Source organism: Miniopterus natalensis, chromosome 1 (genome assembly GCF_054644295.1).
Source record: "Miniopterus natalensis isolate mMinNat1 chromosome 1, mMinNat1.hap1, whole genome shotgun sequence".
Classification (NCBI taxonomy): Eukaryota; Metazoa; Chordata; class Mammalia; order Chiroptera; family Miniopteridae; genus Miniopterus; species Miniopterus natalensis.
The window spans coordinates 165258376-165278698 of record NC_142081.1 but is presented as its reverse complement, the minus strand read 5'-3'; the positions used below and the strand labels follow the sequence as shown (position 1 = coordinate 165278698).

Genomic DNA, 20323 nt, shown 5'->3' with positions numbered 1-20323 from the left:
CTTTTTCATTTTGGTATTTTCTTTAACAATTCTCTAACATCTTGTACTTCCTTATTTTGCATAATGTTATCTGATAATAATATAAATCACCTTTAGCCTTAACACATTTTCATATTCTCCTTTTTGAGATTAATAGCAAACATTTATACAGCATTGTCTGAGTGTTAGTCATATATATGTGTCTTTTTTTCCCCCTCAGTGTTTTTAAGTGTGGTATTTCTATCACCTGCATTAGAATTACCTGCAGTGCTTTTTAAAAATGTTAATCCACTCACCCCTTCTAAAACCTGCAAAAATAGGATACTAGGTGGAGCCCAGGAGATTGCATCTTAGAAAGTCCCCACCACCCAAGTGATTTTTACACTTACTGAATTTGAGTCAGACAGCATTTGAACTGGGCTATGCCCTATTCAATGAGGTGAATCTACCTATCTCACGGTTAGATTGTTGGGGCAACGTCAAATCACAATAAAAGACTGGAAAATCTAACTCTTATTTTTGTACTGACACTATTTCGGAGTGGCACCAGTCCCAGACTCAGATCTCCCTGTGAGTAGCTCTAAGTAAGACTTCTTTAACAGGGACAAAAGTCAGGAATTACCTGTGCATATTCTAAAACTATAGATTCCCAGGTTCTAACATTAGAGATTTCCACAGAACTTGCTTTACTGAATTCAGTAAGTCTAGGTGGGTCTAGGCAGAGTATATACAGTGGCCCTCCCTGTCTCCAGGAATACGTTCCATCACCCCCAGTGGATGCCTGAACCATGGTTAGTACCAAACACTATCTACGCTATGTTTTTTCCTATACATGCAGACCTATGGTAAGGTTTAATTTATAAGTTAGTCCCAGCAAGAGATTAACAATATAATAATAAATCAGAGCAGTTATAACACTATACTGTAATAAAAGTTACATGAACGTGGCATTATTAAGTAAATAAGGATTACTTGAATACAAGCTCAGGATGCCTCAACAGTGCCTCTGATAACAGGATGACCGCCCAGTGACTAATGAGGGCATCCAGTGTGGGTGCCCTGGACAAAGGGATGCCTCACACCTGGGCGCGGCAGAGCTGGAAGTCACAAGGCTTCATCACACTACTCAGAACAGCGGGGCAATTCAAATATGAATGGTTTATATCTGGAGGTTTTCATTTAATATTTTGAACTGTGGAACTGAAACTGTGGAAAGTGAAATCATAGATAAGGGGGGCTACTGTATTTTATAATGTCCTCAGGTTGGCTCTGATGAGCATCTCTGGGTTAGACACCATTGGTTCACAGTAAACTTTACCACATATTATAAGTTGTTTTTTAGTAAGATTGTAATAAAGCTGCAAGTCAGGATCAGAGCACACTGATCTTCTATACAACCTTTTTTTTGGTATTTTACACAGTGAATTTCATGCTGAGCTCACCATGGCCCCTGCGGCTCTACAGAGATGGCTCAGAGGCACAAGCAGATGAAGGGATGGAGGAGGTAATGACAGGGCCAGGAAACCCCATAATTCTGTTGTTATCTGTTTCATATATTGGGATTCCACAGTGATTTTTTTAAAATGAGAGTTTCTGCTGTGTAAAAAAAAAATTTTGAAAACCACTTCTACTGTTATGTCCTTGGCTTTCAACAATGACATATATAAGGACCTATTAGTACAAATCAATTCTGCATATTTTGAATATTCTTAAGAATTGTTCTCATGGCATTGTTCAATACCCCAAACACAAACACCACTGAGACCAGCTTCTTTCAAACCACAAAGTCAGGGGAAATGCTTTTTCCTAATGAACTGACAGATTTTCTGCCAGGAAATGAGAACTGTGTAACTGAAAGTTTATACTTAAGTTTTCTCTTCAATTGCTTTAGGATTGATGATAGTGAGATTTTCTTGATATAAATTTTCCATGTCCCTATCTACTCTGGTTATATTTGTATTATATTGATTTTCTTATAAAACATGTAATTTTGGTAATAAAACATGATTCTTTCCTGGAAAGATGACACGCACAAATAAAATATAAATCATAATACTAAGTACATTCATGTAAACGTAATCTCTAGCATAGTGGGTTCGACCAAGAGCTTCAGCATCAAACACACCTGGTTCCTATTCTATTTCTTGTGTGAGTCAAAGCAAGTTACTTAATTTCTCCCAAATCCGATCTCCCACAGGTAAACTGGAATAATGATGCCCATTTTACAAGGCTGTTGTGAGAACTGAAAGAGATTATGTGGTAAGAGTCTTCATGGCAATTCTTATCATTATCCCTCTAATCCAGAGAAAGATTGAATTCAAAAAATTAAAAGCTCAGTAGAATTCAATATTAACCCACTTATATTTCTCTTTTTAAATCCTCACATGAGGATATTTTTCCATTGCTTTTCAGAGAGAGTGGAAGGGGGAGAGAGAGAGAGAGAGACATCACTGTGAGAGAGACTCATTGAATGGTTGCCTCCCGCACGCACCCCAACCCAGGCCTGCGTTCAAGCCTGCAACCAAGGTATTTGCCCTTGGCTGGAATTGAACCTGGGACCCTTCAGTCTGCAGGCTCTAACTACTGAGCCAAACCAGCTAGGGCAACCCATGTACATTTCTGATATGTTTGTCATAATTTTTAGAGTAAATAAAAATATGTTCAAGAGGGATGGTTAATTAAATATACTAACCAGACACTGATTAGAATTAAACACACTAACCAGACAGTAACTAAACTATACTTAAAAAAGCCGTTTATTGTTACATTTTAAACTTACTCCTTTATAAATCTATTCTGAAGTGCTATTCTATTCACATGGTTGATGTTATCCATTTTCCTACTACGTTCCCTGCAATATTAAGAATTTCAACCAAGCTGTAAATCTGAAGTGCTTCATAAAGTAAGTGACAATCTAAATAATCCAGGAAATCTAGAACAAATGGAAGGGCAACGCCATCTCCTCCCAAGAAATTTAAACCATTAAGAAACAGATGTTTGATATTGTTTTGCTAGAGGTAAAATTAAATCATGCTTAAAGCAGAAAAAGTATCTTATGGTGGCTAATAGGGGCTCAAGCTATATAAATTCTGAGATTTTATCTTAAGAAAGAGGTTGCAGAAAGCAGTAGTTGATTAAATCACATATATCTATGAATTATATTCTAGTGGTTTGCTAATTTCAGTAGAACTTTCTTCTCATTGATATTTATGGTAAATCTAAAATAAAGTTTTCTACTGTCAAATTTCTTGGTATTAACTTGTTTTGGCAATTAAATCACATAATCTCTGAGTTGGTAACTTCTCAGTTTAGAAGAGACTATAATACCAGAGACTTAAACTCTTTTAGTTATGAATTTAGGAAAAGAGCTACATTGCCTCTACCACTAAGAGTAATGAGGTGAGCCCAGGTGTGGTTAAAACAGTGTCTTTAAAGAAACATGGAGGTTACTCAATATCATTCATTCATTAAACATACATTTATAAACTTAATATTAAAGGGTATAACATACTTCATTATAACATACTTGGGGTTGACTCTGAGTTCACAGACAAGTAAAGCTTTCTTCATATTGATGCATTTGGGAAATGTGAAAAAAAAATCTGTCAGTTTTTTTTTTTTTGGAATTAACATGCTTTGTTTGGCAAATCATACTCTGTTAGTAGAAAATTCAGAAGAGGACTTTTTCTCTGATTAACCTTTACTTTTTAAAGCAATTTCTATTCTGATCAAGTATCAGAAATGTACAGTTTCAGCGCAATGTAATAGGCTCCACATGGAATAAGAATTAGTGCCCAATCTTGGGGAAAAGTCTGACCTACTGAGTGACCCAGGCATAAAGATCAAGTTACCGAGGTGAAGGAAGGAGCTGTGTGTTTCCTCCTGGCACCCCGAATCCACCTGCGCACACAGCAGGCCCCCCACAGGAGCCTAGGCTGCAGGGACAGGAGGGACGCGCAGGAGAGGTGGGCCAGAAGCACAGCACTGAGCGCTTTGTACTCAGGCTCAAGGAGTTTAGAGTTGATCCTGAGAGCACTGGAGAGCCATCGAGCAGTGTACCCAGGGGGTAAACAAGGGCTGCTTGGCAATTGAACTGAAGTAAGTGCTTTTCTTCTAGCACTTCCACTTATAATAAATATTAGACAGTACTCACTAAGATAGAAAATTAGACCTTGCTAAATGTCAGAGTGCCAAGCCACATTATTTTTTTAGCACATGTGACATTTAGAACTTATATAATACTTACAATGTATTGGCACTTTTAAAAACACTATATTGATGTGAATTCACTTAATCATTACAAGTCTCAACCATATTAATATTCCCATTTTACAAACAAGAAAGCATAGGCACAGGGAGGTTTTGTACCTTGCACAAGGTCCCGCAGCTCCAAGTGACTCAGCCAGAGCCCAGAACTGTGTTCTTCTCACTCTGCTATATTGCCTGCTGGAGGGGAGCATTGGTTCTGTGGTCATAGGACTTTGGCTTTGAAACTAGATCTCATTTTTTCTAATAGATCACACTTTCTTGTTTCAGTTCTTCTGTTTATAACAATGATTTATCTAATCTGTACTAGACTTTTTTATGAGATTCTCATGAAATACTGTAGGTTAGTACATTTTGTAAACTATAGAGCACTTTAAAAATATAAACTACATAAAAGTGATTATAAAATATTGAATAAACCCTGTGCATGAAGAGAAAAAAAGCACCTAAGGGGTTTACTTGGAGAGGAGACAGAAACTTAATATATTTTCCACTGAACCTTTCAGTCCCCTCACTTACTACAAGAAATTGCATTGCTTAAAAAATATAATGTCACAACTTAAGACAAAACTGCTTTCAAAACTACCCTGTATTCCCAATGGAGCAAGGGTAGATAGCACTTTTGAGGGGAGAGTTGCTTAGTGGGATTTGGTATATATAAAGCTAGGTCTACAGTGTGGCCTGGGCTAGGGATTGAAAACTGGGTTTCTTATTTACTAAAGTAACAGAAAACAATGTAGAAAGTAAAGAATACATGCCCAGAAATGGAAAGGAAGTAATGTGTGGCAAGGAATTTTGCCTTGTGCTAATAGGGTTTGAAGCAATGCGTAAGGAGATGTCAACATAGGGTAAATCAGTGTGTAAGAGCCAATGACCAGCAGTTATACAAGTATTTAGTGAGAGGGGGTAAAATTGGAGCTACGAGTAATCATGAGAGCAAATATCCCCAGGACTGCACATGAATTTTTGTGTGCACCTTTACTATACTTGAGTCAATGGTCTTAAAAGCAATGCTGGAGTCAGACTGCCTGGGTTTGAATGCAGATTTCAATCACTTTCAGACTTATAATTGTGGGCTAGTTATTTAACCATTCCCTGACTCATTTTTCTCAGGTGTAAAATAATGATAATGATAATATTATTATTTTTTAGGCTTGTTTTGAGGAAAATAAATCAATATATATATATATATATATATATATGTAAACTACTTAGAACAATGCCTGGCACACTGCATGTCAATAACGAATGTGAGCTATAAGCATTGTATACAGGTGCATAAACTCTTTAGCATGCAAATACACACATGCACTCCATAATCAGATCTAAATGTAGTATGTTCTAAACCTCCTTATACCTGTTCATGTTTGCTTACGATAGAAAAAAAGCCCTTGCAGAATTACATTAAAACCTTTTGAAAAATATAAAATCCCAATTACATTTCCAAGTAATATTTTAAATTCTTAATACAAGTGAACACATCAGATTATTGTGTATTTCAGGCTAACACAGTGGTGTCAAATTATATTGTCAGATATCTGTTTCAGGACACTTTAAGAATTTAATACTCCCAACTATACACTTTCAGCAGCATCTTATAGGTCAAGTTAATATCGCTCCCTCTCTCTCTCTTTATATATATATATCTATAGATATATACATATAGATATGTACATGTCTATATATATATACATACACACATGTATGTGTATATATACCTATTTATCTGCATTTTACGATATATACATATATATAGCAGTGATTTTCAACCTTTTTCATCTCGTGGCACAAATAAACTATTACTAAAATTCTGCAGCACACCAAAAAATATATGCCATCTTTTGCCAATCTGACAAAAAAATAGGTATAATTTTGATTCACTCACACCAAATGGTTATTGTTATGTTGGCTGCTGTCACTTTTTATTTGACAATCTAAGGGAAAAGAGGTCAGTGCCCCTGACTAAATAGGTATTGCATGTTTTAAAAACTCTTGTGGCATACCAGCACACTGGTCAAAAGTCACTGATATATAGTAAAATTGATGACATACTATGTTAGGATTAAACATCTAAAATATCTGAAGATATATCTTGATGTGTTTTGTGGCTAAAAAGCCAATCTGACCTCTACCCTTGGAACACTGAGGTAAAATTCCACTAACGGTCTTCCTCTGCACTTCCTAATCAAATCCCAGTGCTCAGCATTAAATGAGGACAACATCGTGGGGCTGATTTTTATCTTGGCTAGCTCTACGAAAAATCTGCATATGCAATTATTGCTGTTAGATTGTTCTGTCCCAGATTCCCTATAATCATCCAATACAAGGGAGATGATAAACTGGGACTGGGAAACCACATCTCAAATACACGACATTTCGTGGTGGGGGAAACACAGGAACTAATATTTGTTGTGTACTTGATTTGCTCTAGGCACTTTACTAGACAACATACACACATTCTTATTATATGTTTTACAAAACCGTGTGTGTGTGTGTGTGTGTGTGTGTGTGTGTGTGTGTGTGTGTTAACGCTCCATTGTAATTATGCAGAATCTGAGGTGAAAGGTTCCAGATCATTCCACTGATACACGGCAGAGGTCATTGCACGGTCTTTCTATCTCTCCATTTGCACCACCCAGGGAGAGGCGCAATTACTGTGAGCTTAATTAAAGCTGAGCTACAGGGCCCTCAAGGACAGGGGCCATCTCCACGCCACTGAGGCACTGGCGAAGCGTTTCCCTTTCTGCTACATTTGCAAAAGCAAGGTGTTCGCGTAGCCCTTCTCTTAAGGAAACGTCCTCACATAGCATAAGCTTAAATCCACAAAACTGCTGCACCTAATGCCTTCACATATCCTGATCCTCACCCAGCGAGCGATGTGTTTACATATGTGGACCGTGCAGAGCTTTAATCAGCTACATTCCCACAACTTACATTTGTGTAGTACTAAACCAATTAGAAAACTGTTTCATTTTGTTTGTTCTCCACGATAATTATGCAAAGTAGACAGTACTAAATGACAAAAAAGTGAACTGAGGTCAAGAAAAATAACAAAGTGAGTATCCACAGAGCTTAGAGTTACCCCCCTCCCAAACAGGACCACCACCACCAACAAAAAAGACTAGTTCAGTTTTGAATTTCAAAGGTAGGGTGTGTTTTTTCCCTGGCTCATTTTCTTTGTAATTTCATATCATTAAGTTCTTTCCCTACTTTGTTTCACAAACTTACAGAAAAAATCAGAGATTCTAAATCTGCAAGATTATATCTGTTGTTCCCCTCCTTCCAGAAATATCTAATATGGTGGTTTGAAACTAGACATGGTGGAAATCCTTCATGCACGGCAGTTTCCAAGTATTTTCTACTTTCTCAGAAGGCTCGCTGTACCCCCTTGTAGGAGACTTACTATGGCTAGTCTCCTAGAGTGAAACTCAGGGAGAAGAGGGGGTCTGTCATCTTGCCCAGGACCAGGCAGTGGGCCTCACCTGTCCAGCCCGCACAGGAGGCCAGAGCTCCGGGTGAAAGCGAGACTTTGGCTCGCAGAGAAAGCTCCTGCTGTGCACTGCTGAGCTGAACTGGTGCCAGCCGGATCTACCTGCTGAGTTTGTCTTCCCACAGAAAAGACATTAACAAGCGTCCTGGAACAGGAAGGGACAGCCAATGCAAAGTAAATAAGTGAGCTATCTTATAAGAAACACAAAACTGACAGAGACACCTTAAACTCCTGTACTTCTGACTTATAAATTAATTTTTAAAAATGTATGACTTGGTTTGACAGGGTCTACTCTTTATCTTTAGAGACTGGGCCCCTTGATTTATTTAACAGAAGACTACCATTGTCTTTTCACCCAATTTGGAATTACAACTTCCCTGGGGTGTTGGAACACAGCAGGCCTGGGCTCTAAGCCCCATATCTTGTTTTGGCTTTGTATGAATGGGGTGTCTGACCGGGAAGGTGGGGGGAAAGGAGGGAGGGAGGGAGAGAGAGAAAGGGAAGATGAAGGTGTGTCTTCTTAATAAAACTCATCAGTTTTATACTTTTTATTTCTGCATTTTGCTGTAAGTTATACTTCTGTTAACACTATTAAATAAAATATACATATAGAAAGAGAGAAAGGAAGACAAGGAGGGAGGGAGGGATTAAGGAAAGGAGGTGAAGAGGGGGAAAGAAGATGTGTATGAAATTATTATAAGAGAAAAAAAGATACTACACATCTCAGAGCAAAAGAACAGACTGTGTTTTCTCTAATTCTTCCAATACTTAGCCCAAAACATGTTTCCAAGTAGGAACATTTTCTCACAAAGCATATGCAAAATATTTTAACCTTCAGGATTTGGCTCTTTGATTTTTTTTTTTTAATACCAGAATCATTCACTTAACAGAGTTATGGGCCCAGTTTAGTTAGAAGCAAAGATGTGTGATAGAAGTAGATGGCTTGGGCAATAGTCCAGCCACTAAAACAGAATTAGAATCATCACAGACACTTTAATCCCAATTATTTAATCTGTGGGGTGTCTCTAATGCCACAAGTATTTGGCATGACTCAACTAAACAGCTTACAGAGAAACAGAAGATAAAAATCTACATGGATGAAATACAGTGAACTGAGAGTTGTTTTTTCATTAGACTGGAATTTATAGCTTCAGAGTCAGAATAAAACAAATATAAAATTAAAGAGTTTGTGTGTGTGTATGTGTGTGTGTGTGTGTGTGTGTATAGGTTTGGCATTTTAAAAAATAGTATAAAAATAAAACCCAAGCATATTTATTAATATAAGTTTATAGTAATACTACTTCAGCATCACATCCCACTATTTCTTCCAGCCTCCCCATGACCTTTTCATACACCCCAAAATGTGTCCATGTGCACACAAACAAGCAGGACGAGTCACTGTACTCTGCCTCATAAAAGCTTCATAGTTGAAGCTATGAGCACTGAGCTGCTGGGACATACAGAAGAAAGAATGCAAGACCTAAGGTCAACTGTTCTCAACATAGTTCTATATATTCTATATATTCACCATTAATTTAAGAAATTATTTAAATGATTTCAAACAAAGTAACACATAAACTGATCAGAGATTAAAGGGTGGGAATCTAAGAAAAGAAGAGCCAGAATAAAGCTTAATTATGAACAGAATGTAGTAGGTTCTCTGTAGCTGGGATAGATTGTAAGTGGTATCCTAAAGGCAAAGCTCACGTATTCTTTTAGAGGATTTTCAAGCAATTTTTAAGTACCAGAAATGATTCCTTATGATTTCTTTAAATCACTGAAGATTTTTAAAAGTCATTTAAAAATTATACTAACCTTAAATGGCAGTTATCATGCTAACCACATTGTTTTAAAAAACTTGAAGTGGTACACTTACTAAATTAGTTCCATTTTATGACTTGGCAACACCTGGGATTCTCATTAGAATTACTAGATGAAAAATTTGAGCTTTTAGAAAACAAAACAAGAAGAGCAAGGCCACAGATTACCAGTCATTTATCCAGAAACAATTCAAATTGTTATGCACCTTGAACACTTCCTTTTTCTTTTTACTCATGTATTTTTTGCTTTACACTAACACAGTATAGCGGGCAAGAATTTTTTTTACAGTGGCAATGAAAGAAGCTAAAAGGGAATTTAAAAATCTCTATTTCTCATTAAATTCATTGATTAGGAATATATTTTAAAGAATGTAATTGTTTTCATAGTTATTGTAATATGAATTTTAAATCAGAGCCATCTCTTCATTTTATATGATAAGAATACATGGAATGAATAAGTCTTACACTAGATGTAAAATCTATTGTGAGAAGAAAGATGTGAATTCCAGTCCAGTTTTAATACTCAAGAATACCTGTTACTCTCTATACATAACTTGACTTAGAAATACCTTTTTTCATAGGACAATTTATGGCATCAGTGATCCTATTAGTATTTTTGTGGAAAGCTCTTCATTAGGACACCTTGTCTATGTTGATAAATGTATTATCAAAAATGAGCTGTTGTCCAAATTTTAATATAAATTCTTAAACACTTCCTTCTTGTTCAAAAGAAAAGTTCTGTGTTGTTCAACACTTTAAAATCTGTATCATTAATTCTGAATAATAATAAAAAAGTCTGAAAAGTCACAAACTAAACAGGGACAAGTAAATATGTTATAAAAGGAGACTCCCTGTGTACTCATGCTAATTGTTTTGGAAGTTCAAAAGTGAATACTTAAAAATGAATCATTTACATTTTGACTTAAACATTTTCAGTGGAACCAATAATTCAGACAAGATTTTCACAGTGGATAACTGTCAGATCTCCTAGTTTTCTAATTGCTACATAGTGCTTTAAGAATTGTTATGTATAGACAAGAGGTTCTCCTGTTATTAACCTGTTTCTTATATCAATACATCTCACCAAATAAATCCATTCTGTTTATTACATTAAAGATATAATAAACTTTTGTAAAAAATATGAACCATTTTAATCTGTGTTTCCAAAGTCCTTAGAACTCATTTTTAGCTACCCTTAAATACACCCATAGAAACATAAGTGTTTCACTTGGTCTGGGGTAGAACACGATAAATTTTTTAATGTCTATTAAAAAAACCACCAGGTGTGTTTATGCATACAATAGATTAGGATAACTCCTTTGAAGAAATCACTACCTAACCAACTGATTCTATACATTTTCATAAAATAACTAAATGTGTATTTACCCAGTAGAGTGTACCAGTAGGAGCTATTCTGCTCTATAAATAAATACATATTATCAGAGGTAACAGAACAGCAAGAATCATTTTGAGCCTCTAAGGTAACAATTTATATTTTTAGCTTTCATATTGCTTTTGTGGTAGAAATTCACCATTTCTGAAAAAACATAAGGACAAATACTGCAAAAATTTTTTAATGATTTATAAACAAGGCTGGGTATTCAGAGTTTAGTTAATTTTCAAGCTTTATGAAAACAACTGTAAAACTATTTTAAGATTGTTAAAAGTGTCATAATCATCTTCTGCTAAGTTAAGTTCAAACTTTTCGTTAGTAAAATAGAATATATCTGCTAATTTAAATTGAAAAAATAAAGTATAAAGAGTTATCAAATACTTTTGAAACTAGTTATGCCTTTGAGATACCAACAGCAGATTTTTCCTTTTCAAAAGAGATCAAGTTGGACTCATAAAAGGGAAAATAGCTATCATTAGTGAATATACTCTATTTTTATAGTCAAACATAGAAAGCGTTCTTCCAAATGAAAGAGAAATTAGTCAACAAGCAAATAAATAAAAAAGCACTCCAAACAGAGAAAACTGAATTTGGTAAAGTCAATCAACACAAATATAATGAAAAATAACTAAAGCACAGTTATTTTCTCAACAGTAGCAATACTGAATAAAGTTTAATATTTAAAGAGTTTTGGGAATGTCTGTCCATAAAGCAGCTATATCATCTCATTTGGATGTTTTATGTAGAATACTCCAAATGGTCACATTTTGTAGAGTATTAATAATATAAATAATGATCAGTAATGCATTTCCAAGTATAAAAAAAGTACCCTTTCCCATACCAGTTATATTCTATGTCAATTGAAATAAAAAATGTATAGTATTTATAAATGGCAATATTACAAGAATATTTTCAAAGGAGAAATTTCCATGGTAAATGCAGGAATTGTCCACCCTCTTTTCTGTCTTATAAGAGAAAATGAAACCCTCTTACCAGTCACCCAAGAATATATTTGTCTCCCTCAAAAAAAAAAAAAATCTTAAGATTTCAAGACCCAATCCTCAGCCCCCTTTTCATGGTTTACAAAGCAAAACAAAAAACAAAAAAAAACCACCAACCAACCAAACAAAAAAAACCCCAAAACTCTTCGTAGTCCCTTATAATTCCAACAATCTGTGATTCAAGTAGGGGTAATGGCTTCCCTTTTTGCTTAGTGGCGTCCTAGTGAGGGAATGATTTTACCGTCCCTTTTCTGTGGGGTCCTGCCACTTTATCTAAAAGGAAATGAGTTACAGCAGGATGACAAGGCCGCAAAACAAAGCGCCTTAGTTTTACAAATCTATTATGTCCTCAAACCTGTTTTATGGGCCTGGTCCTATTATAAACCAAGAAAAACCCTAAAACAAACGTTCTTCCCATCCTTTCTTTCCATTGAAAACGTTTACAATTTAATGACTGTTTTCCAAACAATTTAGCCCCCAATATTTTCCCCTTATGTTTTCCCCCCCCAGATCGCCTCCATCCCACTCTCTCAAATATACAAAACACTCAAGAGACAAGAAACTGGACTTTTCAAATACAAACTGCTGACAACTGTCAGAAGCACTTTACTGGGACATTACTGACTGTAGCTTCAATGAATTAAGCTTGATTCACTGCGGGTGAATCATTTTCAATGCGGAGTTGTTCAATGGTAATTGGCCAAGAATCCCTGCTGCGAAAAGCACTTGTCAAATAATGCTTGTTTACAAATATATCTCCAGACAGCAAAAAGTGGCAGTTATTGAATAAGTTCAGGGCAACCTCCAGTATTCGTAACAGTGGACAAGCTCCCTTTACTTATTAAATCTGTTAAAATTTTCGCTTGATACACTTGCTAATATTTGTTCTGCTTGATTAATCCTAGATAAGTTTCTTGCTAAATACGCCTCTGGATCATTTTTTAATAAAAAGTTTTGTGTATTATCCTGTAGTTCGGAGGTTTCTTCCACAGGTAATTTATGCCTAATGTATGCAGTAAGACAAGAGCATATATATTTATCTTAGAATGCAGGTTAAATAGTAAAATTTCCTCCTCCTGTATTTTGTCGAACACGTCTTAACATTCATTGCACAACAACCCAAGATCCTAGATATATGTTTGGCTTTTTCTGTTCCGTTCTGCCTATTTACGTCTACCGAAGTTAAATTTTATAAATAACTGGAATACTAATTATGAATGTGAACTCACATTTATTTCTATCTGCCTTGAAAAAAATTTTTGTCACAGAGTGGAGCGTTACATTATACACATATATAAGGTAATATGGGGAGCAAGCGTAGGTTTACAGTTGTTCCCATGGAAAATAATACAGTAACTCACAATACTACAGGAATAAACTGTATTTTGCGTACTCACGACTGTAAACCTAGGCTGGCCCACCCTGTGCACACGGCCACCTGGGACACACGACGCATCTACAGGCTGCAGAAAGCAAAGCTTAGGGGAGCAAGTTATTAAGGGGTTCAGTGTGCTCATCAAATCTTCCTCCCCGATAATAACCATAAACCGCCAGAAACAAGCTTAAACCTCCACTGCTGGATCTTTAAATAAATAAACTGCTAATATGAACGCCTTCATATGTTCTTGTTCAACTTCCAACACTGTCATAGAGAAACAAAAAGAACAGAAAGGCGCACATACGTTTTGGGGAAGAACATAAATAAAGGTCCGGGGCGGTCCTCGTGGGAAACTGGAAACTGTGTTGGGCAGAGATGGAATGGATGAGATGAGGTCCGACACAGCGGCACGAGTTTATTGTTAATTACATGAAATAGCGACACTGTACGAGGCGCGCTCCGAGCAGCAGGCGAGCCTGTGTGCAGTCCTTCCCCGCAGGCTTTTGGTGAGCCCCCCGCAGCCCCTCGCGAGGCCGGCCGTGCGCTCCGGCTGGCTGGGCGCCGCGCGGGCCCGTGGAGGAGCGAGCCGTCGCCTCCCGCAGACCCGGCGCCCCGCTCCCTCGGCCTCCCCGGCGAGGTTCCCGGCGCCCCGCTCCCTCGGCCTCCCCGGCGGGGTTCCCGGCGCCCCGCTCCCTCCGCCTCCCCGGCGCGGTTCCCGGCGCCCCGCTCCCTCGGCCTCCCCGGCGCGGTTCCCGGCGCCCCGCTCCCTAGGCCTCCGCCGCCCGCGCACGGCCCGGCCGCGCTCCCACGGGGCGGCCCGCCCCCCAGGCCTCCCTCCCGCTCGGGCTGACCCCCGCCCCGCCCCGCCCGCCAAGTCCGCGCCGGCAGCGGGCGGCCGCGCACGGCTACCGCTCGGGAGGCCGAGCCAGGACGCCCCTGCCGGCGGCATCGGACATTTAAAGACAGGGCTCTAGCCCGCGCCAGTCCCTGGACCCGCGACAGAATGTGGGAGGAGACGCTTGGTAAACGGACCACAGCTCGGACAGCACCCTTCCAACTTTCCGGGGACGGGAGACGCACCCTGTTTGGATTTTCAGCGCGGGGGATCGCAGACAGACAGACACGTCAAACTGGAGAGAACCCTTAGGTCAGACTGTAAAAAGTCGGGAATTAAAGGGAGAAGTCCGCGGCGGGCGGGGGCGGTCCCCGGGGCTGCGGCGTCCGCGCCGCACCGCACCGCACGGCGCCCCTGCGACCCGGACGGTGCGCTTCCCCGGCCGGCCGCCCCCGCGAGGACTGGAAGGAAATCCGAAGGCTCTGCCTGTGCCTCAGGCGCGGCGTCCGGGCCCCAAACCGAAACCCCAGCCTCCCCGGGAGGGGCGGGGGCCCGATGCTTTCCTGGTGGAGCCCACGCGTCCCGCAGCCCAGGTCGCGGGCTGGGAAGCCGCCCGCGCCCGACAGGAGGGCGTCCTTGGGCTGAGGCCGGGCGAGCGCGGCCGCAGCGGCCCCGAGGCCCCGGCTGCGGGGCTGCGCCCGGCTCGGAGCCCGCGCCGCACAGGTGCCGCCCGCGCCTGGCCCCTCTCTCCCGGCCGCGCGCGGCGGGCGCTGGGGAGTCTAGGGTCCCGCGCCGGGCCCAGGGGCACTTTTCCCCCCGAAACGCAGAGTCGAGCGCGCTGCGGTCCAGCAGCGAGTTCCCGGCAACGCCGCCCCGCCGCCCGAGCTGCGCCCACCTCGGCGCCTTCTTCACTTTCGCCTCCGCGGGACTCCGAGCCCCAGAGTGCAGGGCGCCTCCAGCCTTCGCCGCCCCTCCCTGGGGAAGTGAGAGCCCGGCCATCCGCCCCAGAATAGCAGCTGGCGATGCCCTAAATAACAGCTCCCAGAAGGCACTTTCCCTCCAAATAAAAGCACCCAGCCACCCCCACAGCGCTTCCCATCACCAGCCTCAAACAGCGGTTCCTAAGCGCCCGCTGCTCCCGAGAGCCCCTCGCGCCCCGCGAGCCAGGCGCACCGGCCTCCCGGCGAGGCGCTCGGGCGCCCCTCGGCCCGACCCCCAGCCCGCCTCCGCACGGGCGCCCCGCACTCCCGCAGCCCGGGTCCAACAGACACCGGGGACGGAGGAGAGCGAGCGTCCAGCCCCGAAAGCCGCGGCACGTGCCGATTCCACACCCGCGGGAGGTGCGGTCCCCGCGGCGAGCCCCGCGCGCCCGGCCGCACGCCCAGGCCCCGCCTCGCCCCCGCGCGTCCCTCGGCCGCCCGCCGCTCTACCTTCGTTGCTGGGACTGGCCAGGAGGGTCCGGAGCGCGGCGCACAGCACCAGGCACGTCCAGAGGGGGGCCCTGCGGCGTGCGGAGCAGCAGCCGGCCGGGGACGCGGGGGTGCTGGAGGAGTTGCCGCCGCGGCCGGGGGGCCCCGAGCCCCGCATCTTCTCCCAGCCGCCGCCGCCGCCGCTGCCCCGCGCGGCTCAGCCCACGGCCCCGGCCGCGCCGAGGGGTGGAAGGCTCGCGGCTGCTCGTCGTCGCCCGTGGGGTCTTCGCCCGCGGGTGCTCCGGGCCGCGGAAGTTTGCTCCGACCCTCTCCGCTGCCCCGGGCTCCGGGGAATGCGCGCCCGGTCGGAACGCGGGGCCGGGCCGGGCTCGGGCTCGGGCTCCGGGAAGGTCCCGCGCCCGTCCCTTCGCCCCGGGATTCTGCGGGCCGGCGCCTTCCCGACGCCCCGGGGGATCCGAGCCGCTCCCGGCTCGGGGCCGAAGGGCCGAGCGTCAGGAGACCAGTCGCCCTAAGTCGGGAAGAAATCCCAGGAAAAGGGAGGGAGGAGGAGCGGCGGTGAGGGTGCGGGCGGCGGGGCCGCGAGGCCGCGGGGCGGGGCAGCCACCGCGAGGCCGCGAGGAAGGAGCCCGAGAGTTCAAAGGGCGGCGGCGGGGCGGCTGCGGGCTGCGCGGGCGGCGGAGGTGCCGGCGGCGGGTCCGCGGCGCGGGGAGCGGCGGGCTGCGCGCGGCGGCGGCGCGGTGGAAACTGCAGCGCACGGCGCGCTCCCGCGGGGTCCCGAGCTCCCGGCTCCCGCCGCCTCCCCGCTCGCCCCGCCCACGCCCGCCCCGCCCCGCCCCGCCCCCCGCCGCCGGCAGCCCCGCGGGTGGCGAGCGGCCGCGAGCGCGAGGTGCGGGGACCAGGCGCCCGGCGCGGGGAAGCGGCGCGGTGAGTGCTGCCGGCGTCCCGGGGACGGCGCCCTCCTCCCGGGGAAGCAGCGCCGGGAACCCGCCCACCCCGCGAGGGCCGGCTCCCGGGGCGGCGGGGGCGGGGGCGGCGGCGGGCTCGCGGGCTGGGGCCCCGCACCGCGTGCGCCGCGCGCGTCCGCGGGCTCTGCGGGCGGCCGACTGGGGTCTAACGCCGGCCTCGCTCGCGCTGCCCCTTCCCGTGCCCCCCGTCCTTGGCCGCTGCAGCGGGGTAATTAGTCCGCTTTGTCTTCAGAAGTAAAGGGCAGAGTTCCTAAATACGGAGGCCGCAGCGACGGCGGAGGCCCCGGGGAGCCCCAGGACGCGGCTCCTGGAGATGTGCAGTGTGCCAGGTACCTGCAGGTGCGGCGGCTCAGTTCACCGGTGTCCTGCAGCAGTGTCTGGGCATCCTAGAAATTAAACGATGTGCAGGCACGTGCCGTTAAGTCTACTGAAATTGGCATGGGTCAAATAATTTCTGGGTTTTTAAAAAAATAATGATTTTAAGTTTTTATGTTCTAATGCATTGAGAGACAAAATTACGGAAAAGAAACACAATTTAAAACAATTAACTTTCCATGCTTCACCTCTATATGTCTTCTCTGGCTTTAATATTGTTCTTCAATTTCCCATTCATTCTCTCAAAGACATACCCCTGAAGGTCAATTTTCCTATACTGGTGTAAAAAAAGAAACGACTGCAGAGAAAGCATCCACAAAAATGTGCGATTTTAGGCAAAAGGTGTTCTGTTTCATTGGTGTGTAGTAACTATCGTAAAGATTGGGCTTGCGTTCACACCTAATAAAGGAAAGCCAGCTCACCAGCTCTGACATCTACAGTCCTGTTTGTCTGCACAAGAAATTCCTAAAAATCTTTAGCTGATAGCATTTGCTTTTTTGTTTAAATATTTGCAATAAAGATGAAAGAATAAAGCAGCAGAATGCAATTTTGTAAATCGGTGGAAGCTCATCTTTGATTTTTTTTTAATTTTTTTTTTTTTTTACTAAAATGTTTTGGCACCAGCAGCCTGAAAGCTGGTTCTTCCTATTGTAGTGTGCTCCGGATGCATGAAGCACATTTAGAGGAGTAACAGTCAATCAGTCTTTCGGTTTGGCAAAACAGTGAGATGCAAAGTTAAATTTTATGTTTCTATTTGCACACCATTCAAAAAGTAAGCTCTTTCCCCAAATCTATAGATGAGTTATAGAAGAATATTTAAACAGAATGTCAAATAAGTTATCTAAAGCCTAGGAATACATGATAATACTAATATGGAAACATAAGCAGCGTTTTGTTTTGTTTCTTTTAAATTTTCACCGGAGGATATTTTTTCCACTGCTTTTCAGAGAGAGTGGAAGGGGGAGAGGGAGAGAAACAGTGATGTGAGAAACACATTGATAGGCTGCCTCCGGGAAGCACCCCGACCCGGGGCCTGGGATGGAGCCCGCAGCCGAGGTGCTGCTGTACCCCAGACCCTTAGTCCTCAGGCCCGGGCTCTGACGGCTGAGCAAACCTGCTGTGGCTGAGACGGGCAGTTTGATGAGGTTTCAGCTGGGTGCCTTCCTTCTATAGGTCTCAGGATCCTCATCGGTAAAATGAGGGGTTGGGAGATGATCTTCAAGCTCCCTTCTCTTCCATATTTTTTGCATTTCTATGTTATTGCCCTGTTCAGCTATCTCCAATTATTTACTGTTGACTAAAACATTACCACATTTCTTCAGCATAGCGTTTACGTGCCTTCTACTACACAGGGCTTAAATAAACTTTCTATTTTATTTTTGACTAACTAAAATTTTAATTTCAGTGTCCCCTGAATTGCCTATACCTCTCTGCTTTTACAACTATTACTATTTTAGAGAAATTTCATGCTTAAAAAATTTTAACAACCCCCCCGCCCCCGCCACACACACACCACTCTCACTTAAATCCTATCCAGTGCCCAAGGAGAGTGGGCATTCAAGAGCCATCTTTTCCCAAAAAAAAGTGATTTGGTTCTCCTCAATGTATCCAGAGCTTATGATTTATGTCAGTCAACACAACTGGCAATATTTTCTGAATGAAAACTGAAACAAATGTTCTAACAATTGTAAGTATATATATTGGGATGGAAAGACATAATTTAAATGGGGAATACCCAAGAAAACCTGGAACACTGGTCCTTATGGTAATTATGTGATCTCCTACCCAAGATAGCTAAATCATTAAGTGACTGAGAATACAGATTGCAAAACCCTTTGTATTCTCCATCTCCACCCCAAATAGTAGCCATATTTCTCATGATTGGTTAATAATATTTCTTACATATTTTTGAAACAATAAACAGCTGTAAAATGAAGCCCCAGTGACAGCAATAAAAGTCGTTTTCTTGGTCTAATGACTGCTCATTAGAGAAAGTAATGACGGTGGTTTGGCATGGGCCTCAGTCTCAAAGGAGATGCTATATTTGACCATGTGTTGAATTCTTGGCATGTAAATACTATTAGCATCCTTACATTGGACCATGGCATTACATGAAAAGGAAATTTTATTTTTTTCCTTCATTCATACTTACTGCTTTACACAAGAAAAGACTGCAACATCAGTACTGTTTTGGACGTCATATAGTTTGAATTTCTCATTGTTTAGGATAAGTGTTGTGGCCTCAAAATATGAAAGTGGTTGAGGTCTCCCTAGATCTCTACTTGGATCTGGCTTTTGTACTAAGCTTTTGTGAAGAAAAGATATTTTGAATCACCTTGAAAAGACACCTTGAAAGTTTACTAACCTCTGAAAGGTGTTGTAATTAAGTTCCGTGTATTAATAAGCCCGAATGTATCTTCACTGCATTCAAGGTAGAACAACAAAAACAATCATAATAAGCAAAACTCAGGTTTTGCTGTGTGTGAAGCATTAGGTGATATTTTACATTAATTATTTTACCTAAAGCTGACACTTGAACAATAATGATGTCGGTGTCATTATTAGCCCCATGTTGATGAGATGACTGAGGAAATGAGAAGAGCTGAGTTGTCTCACAGCTGGTAAGACTTGGGACTTTAAACCCATGGCACTAACTCTATTTGAGAAAATGGTAATATAACAGAAGTAAAGAACAAATAACTGGATATTCAGGGGAAAAAAAAGACTACAAAATTCTGCATTAATAGTAATAATTAATAGATAAAAATATCCCAGTTTTCAAGTTCAAGTCTGAAAGCAATTAGTGCAATAATAAGGCACAGGTCAAGTAAATGAACAGGAGAAAACAAGGAAAGGAGGATCCTGAATAAGCATTGCCTGGAGAAAAGACCATCTCAGGTACATGAAAACATGCGCGGTTTGTCAGTGTACAGTGGAAACAATGGACCAAGTCAAGAAAATAACAGCACTGAGGTACCCGTCCAGATAATATTAGCAGAAACAGATGGCACCACGCCCGTGGAAGCCAGGGTAGAAAATGTGAGGAATAGTCTTCACAAAACTAAATACAACACCATCAACCAAAGAGCATTTTTCCTAAAATATTATGTAATCTTAGCAGTTTTTTTTACATAACTTTTAAATGTCTTGTCACTTAGTTCATTTTTTCTTTAGGAGAATTTAGGGGGAAAATCAAAATCAAAACAAAATTTTAACCCACAGTGGAGTGTAAATGTGAAATTATAAGATACCCTAATAAATCTATGAGAAGCTTTACTGAAGTGAATTTTTCAGGTCCACGATTTGCTGAAGAGGATAGCTGTCTAAGGATGTTAATTATTTTGATCTCAAAGGTAAAAATTAACTAAAATATATTTAAACAATAGCTCTC

General features: G+C 42.6%; 1 protein-coding gene across 1 annotated transcript in view; it reads right to left on the bottom strand.

The window, feature by feature from the left end:
• The window catches only part of LOC107535222 (ephrin type-A receptor 5-like), a 68194-nt gene extending 52445 nt beyond the window's left edge, over positions 1 to 15749 (bottom strand). Inside the window, exon 1 of the mRNA XM_087827541.1 lies at positions 15593 to 15749. Within this exon, the coding sequence (XP_087683667.1) occupies positions 15593 to 15749 (157 nt within the window). The remainder of the gene's footprint in view (positions 1 to 15592) is intronic.
• Between the last annotated feature and the right edge of the window lie 4574 nt (positions 15750 to 20323).